General features: G+C 41.4%; 1 protein-coding gene across 1 annotated transcript; it reads right to left on the bottom strand.

The window, feature by feature from the left end:
- Positions 1-11,539: 11,539 nt before the first annotated feature.
- Positions 11,540-13,827, bottom strand: LOC119772139 (C-type lectin 9a-like). The gene is made up of 3 exons (XM_038268445.1): positions 13,434-13,827; positions 12,003-12,091; positions 11,540-11,902 (listed from the first exon to the last, which is right to left on the bottom strand). The coding sequence occupies exons 1-3, from the start codon at positions 13,744-13,746 to the stop codon at positions 11,813-11,815; spliced, it is 492 nt and encodes a 163-aa protein (XP_038124373.1). The 5' UTR covers positions 13,747-13,827; the 3' UTR covers positions 11,540-11,812.
- Positions 13,828-15,252: the final 1,425 nt, after the last annotated feature.

A 15,252-nucleotide genomic window follows, 5' to 3' on the forward strand; every position in this document is an offset into this window, starting at 1 on the left:
TCTCTGTGGATCACAAAGTCAGAAATGCTCAGCAGCTGCTGAGTATAATGTATTATGTGTAAGCTGCGGACGTAGGAGGAGACATGCTGAGCACCGCCTCCAACATGAGTCTGACACACTGGGGACTGTTCCTCTCTTAAGAAAAAAGTCTGAGATTTTAACCCTGTCTCCTGGTTTTAGGCTGGGCTACTTTGTGTCTTGGTTCCTAACCAAGTCAGAGGTGTCAGTAAAGGGTGTGGCTAATGACTATTTCCCCGATCTTTCCAAGGTTCCTGAGGAGTATCGCAATCTCCGAGAGGTTTTTAAGAAGAGCAGGCCCACAGCTCTACCTCCCCAAAGCCCTTATGCTTCTGGGATTTATTTGTTGCCAGTCACCATACCCCCTAGGGGTAGGCTATATTCATTATCCGCCCCTGAGCCTCTCGCTAACGACAAATACATTTCTGAGTCACTAAGAGCAGGCGTTATTCGTCCTTCATCTCCGGCTGGTGCAGGCTACTTTTTTTTTGGAAAGAAGGATGGTTCCCTCAGGCCATGTATAGATTACAGGATGCTTAATGACATTATTATAAAGAATCCCTATCACTCTGATCAAATCAGCTTTTAATTAGATTCAGGGGGCCAAAATCTTTCCCAAACAGGACCTATGTAACTCTTATTACCTGGTTCACATCCGTGAGAGTGACAATTTGAAGACTGCCTTCAACACTACCACCAGTCATTAAAAATATCTGGTCATGGCTTTTGGGCTCACCAACGCTCCCTCGGTATTTCAAAATCTGGTCAATGACGTTCTCAGGGACCTAGTGGGACATTATCTTTTTTTCTATCTTGATGACATTATTATCTATTCATGGGATTTGGAATCCCATATGTTACACGTCAGATCTCTTCTTCTACGTCTGCTTCAGAGCCAACTGTTTGTCAAAGCAGAGAAATGTGAGTTCCACGTTTGCACAATGTGTTTTCTGGGTTTTGTGGTCTCCAATGATCAGAGCTCCACGGACCCTATGACGATAAGCACAGTTAGCGACTGGCCGGTTCCCGGGGATAAGAAGCAACTACAGAGGTTCCTGGGGTTTGCCAACTTTTACCTTAGGTTTATCAGGAACTACAGTCCGGTGGCTGCACCCCTTCATGGTCTCACCTCCTCCAAGGTTAAGTTCTGTTAGTCTGGAAAGGCTGATCATGCTTTCCAAAGGCTTAATTCTTCGTTCACCTCTGCGCCTGTTCTACAGATCCTGAGAGCGAATTCATTGTGGATAGGGATGCTTCTAGTTCAGTGGTTGGGGCGGTTCTCAGGCGGGAGGCTAAAGATGGGAAGATTCATCCCTGTGCTTTTTTCTCCAAGAATCTTTCAGCTGCTGGATGGAACTATGATGTCAGGGACTGTAGAGTTGCTGGCAGTCAAGCTAGCTCTAGAGGAATGGAGATAATGGTTGGAGGGCTCCAAGATTCCTTTTCCGGTTTGGACAGACCACAAAAGCTAAAAGTATCTTAAGTCTGCTAAGAGATTCAGTCCTAGACAGGTGAGGTGGGCACTTTTCTTGGCCACTTTACTTTTTCTCTGTCCTACAAGCCCGGGACTAAAAATCTTAAACCCGATGCTCTGTCCAAGGTGTTTGAGATGAGGAGAGTCCCGTTGGTGCTGAGCAATTTGTGGTGCCAGAGTCTGTGAGATGTTCAATTACTGAACATCTGATTATTGATCAGGAAGACAGGCAGGCTCTCCTTAACCAATCCTCTCCTAGTGACTGCCCCAGTGATCACTCTTTTGTCCCCTTCAAACCAGGTTGAACCAGCTGGCTGTGTTTTGTGAACCCACCTGTGGAAGCAGATTAGAAAGACGAGTTCTGGTATACCCAATGAGCAGCCGATCTCAATTGCTGTTATGTTGAGGAGCCACATAAGCTGCTCAACCTGTCATGATCGGTTTAGGGATAAACCCACATGCAGAACACCACTGGAGACTTGGTAAAAGATTTAACAGAGTTTATTAAAGGTTTCACACAATGACATCAACTAGACTCAGGTTCTGGTCCGGGCAGGATTCTCTGGCGTCTGCAGAGACGGATAGTTTGGTTAGCTTGGTTTGCAGATTAGTTAAATGAATTTTCAGATGTTTCAGTGGATACCTTGAAGAGGTCCAGGCTTAGTTCTGAGAGAGGGAACCGGTTGGGTCCAGAGACTGTTGGTTCAGCAGAGTGCTAAAGCAGCAGCAGCGTCTAGCTTCTGACTTCCAGTGAAAGACTTTGGTTGGAGTGATCAGCTCTTTCCCTAAGAGCAGCAAGTGGATTCCAGAGTGGGAACTTCAGGTTTGGCTCTCTAGGGCAGGCAGGCAGGTTTCTGGTTAAGCTCATCCAGAGCTTCTCTTGAGAGATTGGTTTCCTAGGAGCGAGAAGACAGAGGCAGATTAGAATAAGGTTTCTCTAGGAAGACAAAGATTAGTAAATTCAAAGGCTCAGGTTCGCTAACCAAACTTGGCTAACACGTAGAAGGAAGGTCTGGCAGCTGCTTATAAAGGCCAGTCTCCTGATGAGCTGATGAACGTCAGCTGTGCTGGAGGGCTCCAGCCCAGGAGGATCCACAGCGCACTCTGCTGGAGAAGGTGGAGAATCTCCAGATCCCAACACAACTGTGCCACACTATTCTGCTGCTGCTCCAGGAACCCAACCTGCTTTTTCACCTACTCCTGCAGCACAAGGAAACTAGAGGTCTATATTGCTATGAGCCAGGCAGTTTGAGGCAGGTCAGAAGGCTTACAGAAAAAACGCTGTAGGAAAGAGCCCAGAGGTAGAAATCCAGTAGGACGGTATCCCGTTGAGGTTTTTATTGAACACAGGGAATCATGCTAGGACTTTGACTGAAAGTTTCTTCAGAAACCACCTTCATGGAGAGGACGGAGATTTGCACCACACTGCTAAGTGGTTCAGTAATGGGGTTTATCATCTCAGAAAGTGGTTTTCCTCATACTCAAAGATGATGACGCAAACAAACCAGACTCTTTACCTGGCATCATTGGATTGAACATTGTTAAACGGTGCAGACAGTGAATACTCTCTGAGTTTGACACATTTATAAGGGATGATCTAGACTCTGACTGCAAAGATGCAGTTGAGTGAAAGAAGCAGTTTGTTCAAAGGATGTTCACAGCTCGGGTAGTAGGCAAACACAAAGTGTATGTGCCCACTTCATCTGTTGCAAAACTCTAAACAAAAGGACTCAAAATTCAGTCTATCGATGAGGTCAATATTTTGCTTGAACCAGGGACCAGTCCACTTTGGATTGAATTGATTATTGCTCCTTATAGTGATATTGTCCAAAAATAAATATTAAATAATAATATTTATTGTTAGAGAAATAAATTTTTCACCACAACATGTCTGTCTGTCCCTGAAGTCCAGGCTTGTCATCCTTAGTCAATGTGTTGAGGGGGACTTCTTTAAGGTAAAGTTCCAATGTGACACTAAAACCCCTCCACCATGATAAGGTGGCAGCCCAGGGAAAGGAACAAAATCATTAAAAATTTGAAATTAAGAGCTGATAGATGAATTACATCTGCAGATTTATTTTCTGATACAGAAATAGAATTATTTGTAAAATGATCTCATTCCCGTTTCAATTTGTTTTTCGTTATTTCTGTTTTAGAACCATTGACATTTGCTAAAGATATTGACTCTGAACCCATATGTATAAAAAGCATGTTTACTTCTCTCTCTATAGACTTGTTAGAAGTCTAGAAGAATAGCGTGTAGCATGTTTGTACTGCAAGATTTTATTAGAAGAAAAAGAAGAGATATTTTTATGCGAGGTAAGTGCTCACCTAAATCTGACTTTTCCCTTCTTAAATACTAAGATAAATAAATGTATCATATAAATTTCGGGTGATTTTCTTTTTCTTATTCCAATATTATCTGTCTCTTACAGAGGCATGTTTCTATTGTGTCTCTCGCTGGCACTTAAGACTTATTGGAATGTCCAAAGAGCAATTTGCTGATTGTGAACTCTGTGTAGTATTTACTGTGGAGTACATTCAGGCTAGCTTTGTTGTCTTTTTTTTAAACTATGAATAACATGTAAATTTAAACTAAGAACTAAGAACTAAAATATTGTCAGGATATGGTAAAAAAGTGACAGAAATTCAGTTTGCTCTTAGAGAAATATTTAATTTGTTGAATCAAAACAACAGAGTCTCATGATCTTGGCGCTGATGGTTTGGTTTTTTCCTTTGCTCATTGCTCCCCTCTCTAATTGGTTCTGCGGGTGATTAACGGCGATCATTTCCACCTGGTTCCTCTTTTATTTATGTTGTGTGCTTTCCTCCCATCAATGCCAGGTTATTCGAGAGTTTTGGCGAGACTAATTCTAGCATTCTTTAGTCTGTTCTGTTTTCCTGATTGTGACCCGTTTCTGCCCTGTGGATTCCGAGTTTTGCCTTGCCCCTGCGAGATCCTGAAGTGTTTAAGGGAGATCCTGCAGAGATTTAAGGGGGAAATGCAGAGATTTCCTGACTAGGTGCGAGATTCATTTTGAGTTACAGCCCTCCGCTTTTCCTTCTGATCATGCTAAGGTTGCCTATGTAATCTCTCTGTTAGCAGGCAAAGCTAAATTATGGGCAACGTCAAAGAGTGGCTGAACAATCCTGATCTCTGTAGCTCTTACAATGATTTTTTTGTGGAACTAATCCGAATTTTTTGCCCAGTTATTCCTAGTAGGGAAGCCTCCTGGGGATTTTGACACTCAGACAAGGAGATTGGTCCGTGTTGGAATATAATACTGACTTCCACCTGCTGTCTGCGGACTGTTCCTGGAATGAGGACGCCCTCATGGATTTTTTTTCTTTGGCTTTCGTGAAAGTATCAAGGATGAGCCGACCCGCGACTACCCCCGGACTCTGAAGCAACTGGAACCAGATTGACCTTCGCCTTACCGAGGGTGGCAGAGAAAGGAGGGCACTGACGACGGCCTTTCCTCAACCTGCTCTTCACTCCTCCCCCTATGCACCTACGTCGGCCCCTGGTCCGGCTCGATTGCCGGAGCCCGAACCGATGCAGCTGTGACGCACATGCCTTTCCAAGGAGGAGAGGGCTTGACGCATCAGCTTTCATCTCTGTCTCTACTTTGGCAGTTATGGACATTTTCAAAGGCCTTGTCCTTCAAAGGGTAAAACTAAGTCGTGAAGCACCAAACTCTCTGCCTCCCCTGCTCTCCTGTTACCTAAGACTAGTGTGGTTACTTCCAGAACCCCAGATCCTCCAGTAACCTCGGCCCAGCACCCCCGGACCCTGATCCGGATTATTTTTCTCCCCCTTCTTCTGATTGTGGTTTGGTGTATTTTCTTTTTTTTTTTTTATGGGGATAGGGGAGACCTTTTTCCCTTCCGTTCACCTCCACCCACCAAATTCAGAGAGGGGGGGCTTGCCTTCACAGTCAGCCATCTCCTCAGGTCTAGGAGGACAGGCAAGGGGCTCCCGTATTTGGTAGACTAGGAGGGTTATGGACCTAAGGAGAGGTCCTGGATTCCGGCCCAGTTGATCTTGGATGAGGACTTCCACGATGTTCATCCTGATCAGCCCGTTTGGGTGTCTGGAATCCGCCCTTGAAGGGGGGGTTCTGTCATGATCTTGGCGCTGATGGTTTGGTTTTTTCCTTTGCTTGTTGTTTCCCTGTCTAATTGGTTCTGCGGCTGATTAACGGCGATCATTTCCACCTGGTTCCTCTGCTATTTATGTTGTGTGCTTTCCTCCCATCAGCCCCAGGTTATTCGAGAGTTTTGGTGAGACTAACTCTAGCATTCTTTAATCTGTTCTGTTTTCCTGATTGTGACCTGTTTCTGCCCTGTGGATCCCGAGTTTTGCCTTGCCCCTGTCTGCTCTGTTTGTCAGTTCTGTTTTGGATTTATTCCTGGATTCTACCGGCTTCTTAACCTGGAGATGTCTTCTGTCTCCGGCTTTGGATATCCCCTTAGGACTCGGTTGCTGCTCGGCGTTGGCTGGCGCCTGCTCCGCTCGCTCTCTAGGGACTCTGGGGGCGAGGTCCGATGACCTGGTCTGATGCTCAGATGTACTGTAGCGAGAACTTTCTGGACCTGGCCACCATAAAAAATGACGCAGAGAACCAGCAGGTCCAGAGCCTGATAAATCAATTAACATGGATTGGTCTATATAGAGAGCCAAATCTTCTCTGGTCTGATGGGAGCAGCGTCCTCTTTAGAAACATTGATTCCATCAATATGATGATTGGCTCATACACAATCATATGTGGAGCTGCAGCTACTGGGAGATCAGGAAGATGGAAGGGTTTGCCTTGTGAAACAAGATTGCCATTTGTCTGTTATGGTCTTCCTGGTGAGTGTTTTTTTTTTTTATCAAAAGGAGAAAATAAGAAGCTGCATTACATGGGAATCAACCGTGTCTTATTAGGTGTACTTTCTATACTGATATCTGGAACTATGTTTGAATGCTTAGCTGATCTCTAATTTCCTCTTTCACTCTTTGTTCATCGTATTCCAGCTTTTACTGGGAAAAAAAAAGTTTCCATCTGGAGGAAGAATATATGTACTTCTCCAATATAAATTACCCAGGTTTAGACTGTAATGTTTTCACAATGTAAAACCTCATGGTCTATCTCTGTGTTGCTGAGCTCAACCCAAAAATCTGGAAAGGCTCTTCATGCAGGCCCACCACTTGCAGACAGGAATGTTAAGATCAGCTGCCATTTAATCTGGGTGGCAGTGGAAGGCAGGAGTCTTGGTCTGCTAATTCCTGGAAGCCAAACCTGCCTTTGATGTAAATAAATTCAACAAATTAAAGCGACAAAAGAGGAAAACAACTCAAATTCATTCAACATTTATAAATTATTTTGATTGAGATAGCGCACCTCTTTACTTACAAGAGCAAGAGGCCTCAGGAACTGATACCTTCAAGTTAAGACATTTTTATCATGGGTTTTTCAGAATGGATTGGAACAGCCCTAAATAGAGTTATTCATTTTAAACTTACACTATAAAGTGTTAAATTATGCACTACTTATTTCTTTTAACATATAAGAACGTGTCTCTTAAAAGAACACTCAAGCTATTCATTATTTCCTTTATTTTAATTTAGTAATGAAAAAACAGGTGGTGAGGCTCAGGTTTCATGCAGATGGCTCTGTGGATCTGAATGACCCTGTTGTAAGAAGAAAGATCCTCAAAAAGGCAAGTCTGAAGTCAGTACTGTACACCTGATCTCAAATTTATATAGAGATAATAAAGAGTCTACGTTTTTTATGTCTTCCAACTTTATCTTGCAGCTCCAGAAAAAACTGCAGAAGAACGGAGTGAGTGGAGTTACCCTGAAGTGGAGATAACAGCCTGATGGGAAAGTCTTCAAATCAGAAGAAAAAGGACAAGAAAGAATTTCAAACCAAAAAATATGAAACCTAAACTACTTTTTATTATTCAGTAATATAGTGATTGCTAATAACCTGGTTGCTACGAATCTAATCCATTATTGTAATGATGTGAAAGATTTCTAAACGATGTGAACACAATATGTTCTTCATCTGTAAACTTAAAATTTTTTAATTAAATTGTGGTGGTTTTGAGTGTAATATGTATAGTAGTATATATAATATACATTTTTGATCCCATTTTTTAATTTAGAGGTGTTTGTGTTTTGCTTTTCAGTTATTTGTTTTCTTTTATGATAGTGTTCTAATTAGTGCTGGCCGTAGATGTCATGATCTGGCCTGTTTGCTCTCCCTTAATTAGTAATTCCTCTCACCTGCCCTCTTCCCTCCCTGCCTCATTATAATTTATTCCTCTCACCTGTTTCCTCTGGTTTATATTCAGTTCAGCCTGAGCATTCAGTGCCAGATCTTTGCTTGTCTTTCTGTTCAGTTTTTATTTGGTTCATGTCCTGGATCCTAGCTGCCAGTGGAAAGAGGGTTTTAGTGTTTGTCTCTTCTCCTGATTGTCCACTGTTCCTCCCCTGTGGGGTCCTCTGGGTTTTTGGCTCATTATGGGGGGGGGGGGGGTCAGTTTTTATCCAAGTAAGCCTGGCTCCAGGAAGGAGACCAGTTTAAAGTCCTGCTTCAAGTTCCGGTTCCTTCATCCAGTCTCGGCTACCCTCTTCCACTGTGCCTGCTCATCTGCACCTGATCCTGTCTGCTCCTGTGCGTGACCACCTGGTCATGCTTCTGGTCCCAGTCTGACTTTGAACTCTCCTGGAAGCCTGTGGATGTCTGGAAGTCTGGATCCTGCCACCTGTCTCTGTTCCTGCCGGATCTGGACCCCGCCTGTTCCTGTCTGTTCCTGTCTGTTCTGGATCCCTCACCAGGATCAGCTTCCAGCATGACCTCTGGGACTGCAGCACTGGGGACACTCGTGGTCTGGACTGTTAAACCAGGTAAGTGACAAACCCAGATAATCATATATCAGTTTATCGTGGTCACTTACCTGTTTCCTCCCCTAGAGTGTCTGAGATTGGGCGGTGCCCCGCCCCCCGCCTGCAGTGTCAGCGAGCCACAGCATCGCTTTTGTTTTGTTTTTATTTTAATAAACCTTTTGAACTTTCCTACTGACTGTCTCTCCTGAATACTGGGTCCATCTGTCCGCGATTCATGACAATAGATCATTTTTTATCTAGATGAATCTCATTGTAATCTTGGAATTAATCAAGGTTAATCTAGATTAAAATGTCTCATACGAATTCTGCTAAAGGGCTTCAGGAACTAGAATCAGAATTAATTTATTAATCCCTTTAGAGAAAGTCTCCTGCGGTTTACAGAGGAGAGAAAAATGAGATTGAAAGTACAATTAAGATATAATAATAAAATAAGGTAAGGAGGATTAGTGTGTGCTACCTAAATAATAATTAAAAGTAAGTCTGGTGGGGCATTAGACGAGGTGCTCATCTCCTGTTTCCAAAATTCATCACAAACTGCTTGTGAGCCTGGAGTAGCCGCAAGGCCTGCTGGCTAATGTCAAAATGGTGAAAATAATCACTATTTTATACTAGTTTTGTTTTAAAGAGGGTTGTTTAGGTTGGTAGTCTGTTCATGCTAAGCCAACATTATGTTCCTGAACATTATGTTCAGGAAATACAAAAGTTAAAAAAATAATCCACTGGACTTTTTTTTTCCCAAGTTTGAAGACGTTTCGCTTCTGATTGTTGTGCCATATGCCATGAACCTGCTTTTTGGACATTGGGAACCAGTGTCCATATTTCATCTTGACATGATGACCAGAGAAGGAAACGCAGCTTTGGTGAATGAACAGCTATTAGATTTCTCCAACCCCCCTTTTAAGCCAGGCCTCCACAGGACCTCCCACAGAGGTGTGACTTGCCAGCCCCCTGTCTGTGAGAACAGAACAAAACCAGAGGACCCAGGATCTCTCTCTTTTTGCCTCCTCTCCCTTGCCCATGAAGCTGGGGTCTGCTGGGGTCTGCTTCCACCACAGTGGAGATCCAAGGCCCAGGGGAAATCCAGATCTCCAGAATCCTCAAACATAAGTCATCATGGACCTTTCAGAACCAAACTGCTGCAAAACAGACCTTTTGCAACACATTTCTTTTGAGGTGGTAGTGAGTGTTACATTCTGCCTTTAATAAACTCAAACAGACTACAGTATATACCTTTCTAGCCCAACAGGGCTGTTGATTTATTAACACGGAACCAGAGTCCCAAAGATGAGTGTCCTCCCTGGCTAAGTCCCAGGTGTAACATACAAAAAGGTCAGTGCGGAAAACAGTTCACATTGAAACAGTGAGAGGCTAATCCTTCCTCCTTACACCATGTATACTACATGACGCAGGATGCACGATGAGGCTAAGACTTGGCCTGATACAAAAAATGCTCGCACGACTGGAGAATCGGCTTAAAAAGGGTAAAAACTCTTTTAATAGTCTTTATCAGTCTGAGGGTGTTAAAGTTCTGCTCTACAGATCATGGCCATGGGAACTGGGGGTGCTGCGGCACCTGCTGTTGTCGGGCAACATCAAGCAAACTAGTGGTATCCAGTTTGCCACTTGTCCACTCATTAGAGACTTTATGTCCATGAGCCAAAGCGCCCCTCAACATTTTAAAAACTGTGACCAGAGGACTTACCTGTAGCTTAAAGTAAGAGGATAGTGCCACCGCGCACTGTCATATCTATTTGTGTAGTTTAATGTAACCATAGTACTTTAGAGTGTTATTTTGATCTTGGGTTGTTTGTGTAATGACTATGGAGAACTTCAATAATGTTTAAATACTATAATAATATAAGTATTTCCTTGTGGTTTGTGTAAAAGGATTTTGGAGCTAATAGAGTCAAGTGTGACACAAACACAGTGACTCAGGTTTATGCCAGCTGACCAAATCTATGTTGTTATAGTTTTATTGTGAAGTTTACTTAATAGCACGTATATTCACCTCAGAACTGAGGATGTCTGTGTCTTACAGACTCTGATTGCGTGCACTGAAGTGTATAAGACAATAACGTAATGAATCTCAGTCTGTTTACGTATTTATTTTTACTGTATTTTCAATAGGCCTATAGGCTCATAGGTGTTTTGTCCAACAAAACAAAACAAAATTCACGGCGCCCCCTGTTCAAAAGTACTTCCAGCGGCCCTCCTTGCAGGTGAAACTGACAAAGGGAAAATCTTTTTTCAGTGATTAAATAGCCCAACTCAAAATATGAAATAAAAGAAATCTATATTTTCCGACCACAGACCTCAAACATCTTCAATCGTTTCGTCCTTTTAATGTTGATGCTGTTTTAATCATTGATATTCTACCATATCTCTGAGCCCCCTTCAAGATTGTCAACTAGGTGTTCAAGCTTTCAATTTCTCTTGTGTTAATTGTCTTTTGTTTTTGCCTTTTACACTTTTACACCTGCTTTCGGTTACCACATTGATTTACATAGTAACAAATGTTCAACATTGAAATTAACTTGGAAGAATAACATTTATCCATAACGCATGTTTTGTGATTTCATGTTTCCCCTCCCTGCAGACTTTAGTACTACCTGTGTTTATACTTGTCTCTTCAGTTCATTCGAGAGGTTGGCTCAAGTCATTGGCTGACGTTGGCCAAAGGACTATTTCAATACAAACATCAGTAATGTATTTTACTTTCCTCTTAAGACTAAACACACTCAAGAGCCACTTAGTGCTCATCGAGCGCAACGGTCGCTTCAGGGTAATGATATAGAGCTCAGTGTAAGTTCTAAGTTCAACACAATGGAACCAAATAAGCTCACTGAGAGGAAATGTGGAAGACCAGACCAAAATCTTGAGAAAGGAAAGCAGGCAAAGGAATTAATTAACAAAGATAATGCGGAAGGAGCTGAACTTAGAATCTATGAGTTAAAACGTCTGAAGTAAAATAAAATAATAAAGCCATGTTTACAGAAAACAGAAATTAAGAAACAAAACTTAGAGAAATTAACCTATATTAAAATAGCATATTGAAAAAATAAAGAACCACAACCAGCAAGACTTCACTCAAAATCATATACGACAAGAAATTATAAAAAAAAAACCCAGAAAGGTAAAAACAAAACTCAAACAGCTGTAAACCATGACAAAAATATTTGTTTTCCTCATTTTTACCAACTCTAACCCCCCACCATATTTAAGGCACTCAAACTTGCAGAAGTGTTAACATACTATTATTATTGTGCTAACAAAATTGAGATATTTTTCACGCTGTCACAATAATTAATTTGCACAGCAGCAAACAGGGTATTAGTAAATCATATAATTCTAAATGATACAATTGTTTTATTCAGCCTCGGAAGAAGAAAACAGGTTTCATATTTCTTAGTTTAAACTAGATTCTACTCCTTTCTGAAGACTTTCCCATCAGGCTGCTCTCTCCACTTTAGGATAACTCCACTCACTCCGTTCTCCTGCAGTTTGTTCTGGAGCTGTAGGATCAAATTGGAAGACACAAAAGCAGAGACTTTTTCATTTTGAGAGATTTCATTATTCATTTGGCTATAAAAACAATCCTGATTTCAAACTTGCCTTCATCAGGATGCTTCCTCTTAGAACACGGTCATTCAGATCCACATAGTCCTCCAAATGAAGTCCAAGCCTCACCACCTGTTTTGTAACTAATTTAAAAGAAGGGATTTTTCATTATAGTACATTTTTTATACATTGAAATACATAAGTATAAAATACTTTCACAGGGATGTAAGTTATAAAATTAGTAATTGTTTTAAGGGCAGTTAAAATCCAGTGTCATATTCCCTTGATGTTATTTTCTCAACAGGATGGGTATTTGTAGTTTTTGATCGCACTTTAAGTGCCTCAAGCCTCTTGTTCCTGTGGATGAAGAGCTACTCTTTTAAAATCAAATACATTTTTTTGCTCAAAGCCATAAAAACTGAATAAGATGTACATGATATTTTCTTACCGTATTTTCCAGACTATAAGCCCCTACTTTTTTCCAATCCCCATTTTTCCAGGGTGCGGAAGTTAGAGTTGGAAATCAAACAAGAAAGGGCTCATTTTTATTTAGCACAAGCAGGTTCTTGCAGTCAGCACAAAAGAGAACAAGTGTCTAGAATTCACACATTGTGACATTTATTTGTTGCATTAAGCCAATCTAGAGACTATGCGCTGCTCCTGTAGAGCTGAAATGAAGAGCTGACGAAACACCATCTTTCATTAGAAGCTCTTACATGCTTACTAAAAAAAAAAAAGCTCTTACTGCCGCAAGCCGGGAAGCTAATGAACGTTAGCATTCTTGTTATTCCCTACATTAGGGGTGAGATGTAGAGCTCCCCTTATGGGTTTGCAGGGGGCCAGTTCAGTAGATATCAACAGATTATAGCCATGTTTGGCTTATGTGTGTACGTTTTAAGTTTAGAGAAAAAAAACTTTGTTGAGAGGTGCGATCTAAATTCGAGAAATTATGGTAATTAAAAAATATGGTCCTTTCCTCTTCTTTTGTTTTTACTGTTTGAATTTGTTCCCCTTAAGGGCAGGTTAGGATTCCAGGAATTAGCAGACCCCGACTGCTGCCTTCAACTGCCACCCAGATTCAATGACGGCGGATCTTGAAGTTCCTCACTGCAGCGCTGAGCCCAATTGGCAGGCCTCTGTACGTAGTTTCTTTAGGTTTAGAGATAGACCACCAGCTATTGTAATGTGAAAACATTACAGTCTTAACCTAGTTAATCTATGTTAGATAAGTGTATTGATTCTAACTTTGAAAAACTCCAGTTGGAAACTTTCCATTTCTGTCAATAAAATTTGGAATAACAAGAACAAGAAGTAAAATGAGAAGTAAATTATAAATCACTAGTAAGTCAAGTTTAGACAGCAACTCAGTCTGGAAAGATACATTTCTGCCAAAAAGAGAACAAAAAATTATACTCATCAGGACATGCCTGATACTTATTAAAAGCAGCTTCTTATATTCGCTTTTTAAATTTAAAACACACTCACCAGGAGGACCGTTGCAGACAAATGGTAATCTTGTTTCACAGGACAACATTTTCCATCTTCCTGATCTCCCAGTAGATGTAGCACCACATATGACTCTCATTGAGCCAATAAAAATACCACTGGTATCCCAGCTGGTAAAGAGGATACTGCTCCCATTAGACCATTGAAGATTTGGCTCTCTATATAGACCAATCCATGGATAATGACCATAAGGTATCAGGCTCTGGACTTTCTGGTACTCTGTGTCATTTCTTATAATAGCCATGTCAACAAAATTTTCTCTGCAGTATGTCTGTGCATTAGACCAGGGCATTGCTGTACTCACATAAACAAATTCAGGATCCAAGTGTGAGCCTGTTGGTGACGACAATGTAGGATAATGTTAAGCAGGGATTCTATGTTTTATAATAATGATTTAAAGAATGGCGAGTCATAATTCCTATTTCTACCTTTGTAACATAAAAACTGGCGATGTCCTGTGCAGGTATTATCAAACCATCCCCCATGGTAATGTGATCCTACACATAAGTCATTAATATAATACCATATTGGGTAACTCCAATACCAGTTTCTGTAGTCAGCTCCACTCCCAGTGTAACCATCAGACCATTTCCAGTCGATTTTACTGAACAGACCAATCCAGACGTCAGAGCTGTGTCCAGCAGATGTAAGCGTTGCGATTAGTTGGTTCTGTTGCTCAGAGTTTAGGATGGTAGCCAGGTCTGTGTGCCTCTGCCTGCAGTAGGTCTGAGCTTCAGTCCAATTTAACAATTTATTAACAAAATAGTATTGAGGAAGGAGGCAGGTGGAGAGGACAACCCAGTCTGGAAGATATTTAAAAAATGTGATTTTTCATCATTCAGTGATGCTTTCCCTAAAAGGTTTAAGTACCACCAGATTTAAATGCTGGCTAAGATTCTCAGTCATCCAGTTCATAGTCATTACAAAAAAAGAAAAGTTTGGAAACAAAAACAAAGAGAAAAAGCGCATTATTTTGAGGGGCAGAATGTTCACATTTTTGACAGAGGTGGTTTGAGACGGGCTTAAAGGAAGCCATCTATGTTAAGAAAGAAAAGATAACCTTAAACAGAGGGGGTGGACGCTTTCTAAAACCTACAATGCAGCAATTGAGTTAATCACTTCACACTACGATCACAGCCCTCGCCTCTGTACAGGAGAGTGGAGGCCCTTGACTTTTTAGCCAGGCCAGCAATTCCCTTTAACTACCTCCCTTTCAGAGACTTAGACAGGTATGGGGAATTGCAGTTTAACAAAAGAAGCCAAACGACCCCCATTCCAAAGGGGTGGACCCCTTTATCAGTTTCAATTTGTATGTTTTCAAAACAAAAACAAGGTTTTGATAGCCTACTGTATAAAGCCTCGAACTCAACGCTATTCCCAACATTTTGAATTGAAAAAGCTTCCTGGATGGGAAACAAAACGTCTTCAAACTTGGAAGCAAATTACAGTGGATTGTTTTTAATTTTCTTTTTTGGAATCACCAGATATAAACTCAAAGTCACTCACCTAGAAGAAACACGAGTCCCAGCAAGATCTTCTCCATCATGATGCTAAGCTGAGCACTGCAGTCGAAAGCGCTGATGCTATAATCACTCTCTAAAAGGCTTTCTGTTTTATACAAGGGAAATTATCTATTCTCTTCAACATGCAAAGCCGGTTGCCATGACAACCTGTAGGAAAATGATGTCTATAAAACACTGAGCAGATTTGCAAAGTCTGTAGGCTACACAAACAATTATTTCTCCTTAAAATGTGTATTACAACGAATGACACATCCAGCTGCTAATGTTACACTGAA

The sequence above is a fragment of the Cyprinodon tularosa genome, unplaced genomic scaffold (genome assembly GCF_016077235.1).
Source record: "Cyprinodon tularosa strain WSP-4 unplaced genomic scaffold, ASM1607723v1 ctg70, whole genome shotgun sequence".
In the NCBI taxonomy this organism is placed as follows: domain Eukaryota; kingdom Metazoa; phylum Chordata; class Actinopteri; order Cyprinodontiformes; family Cyprinodontidae; genus Cyprinodon; species Cyprinodon tularosa.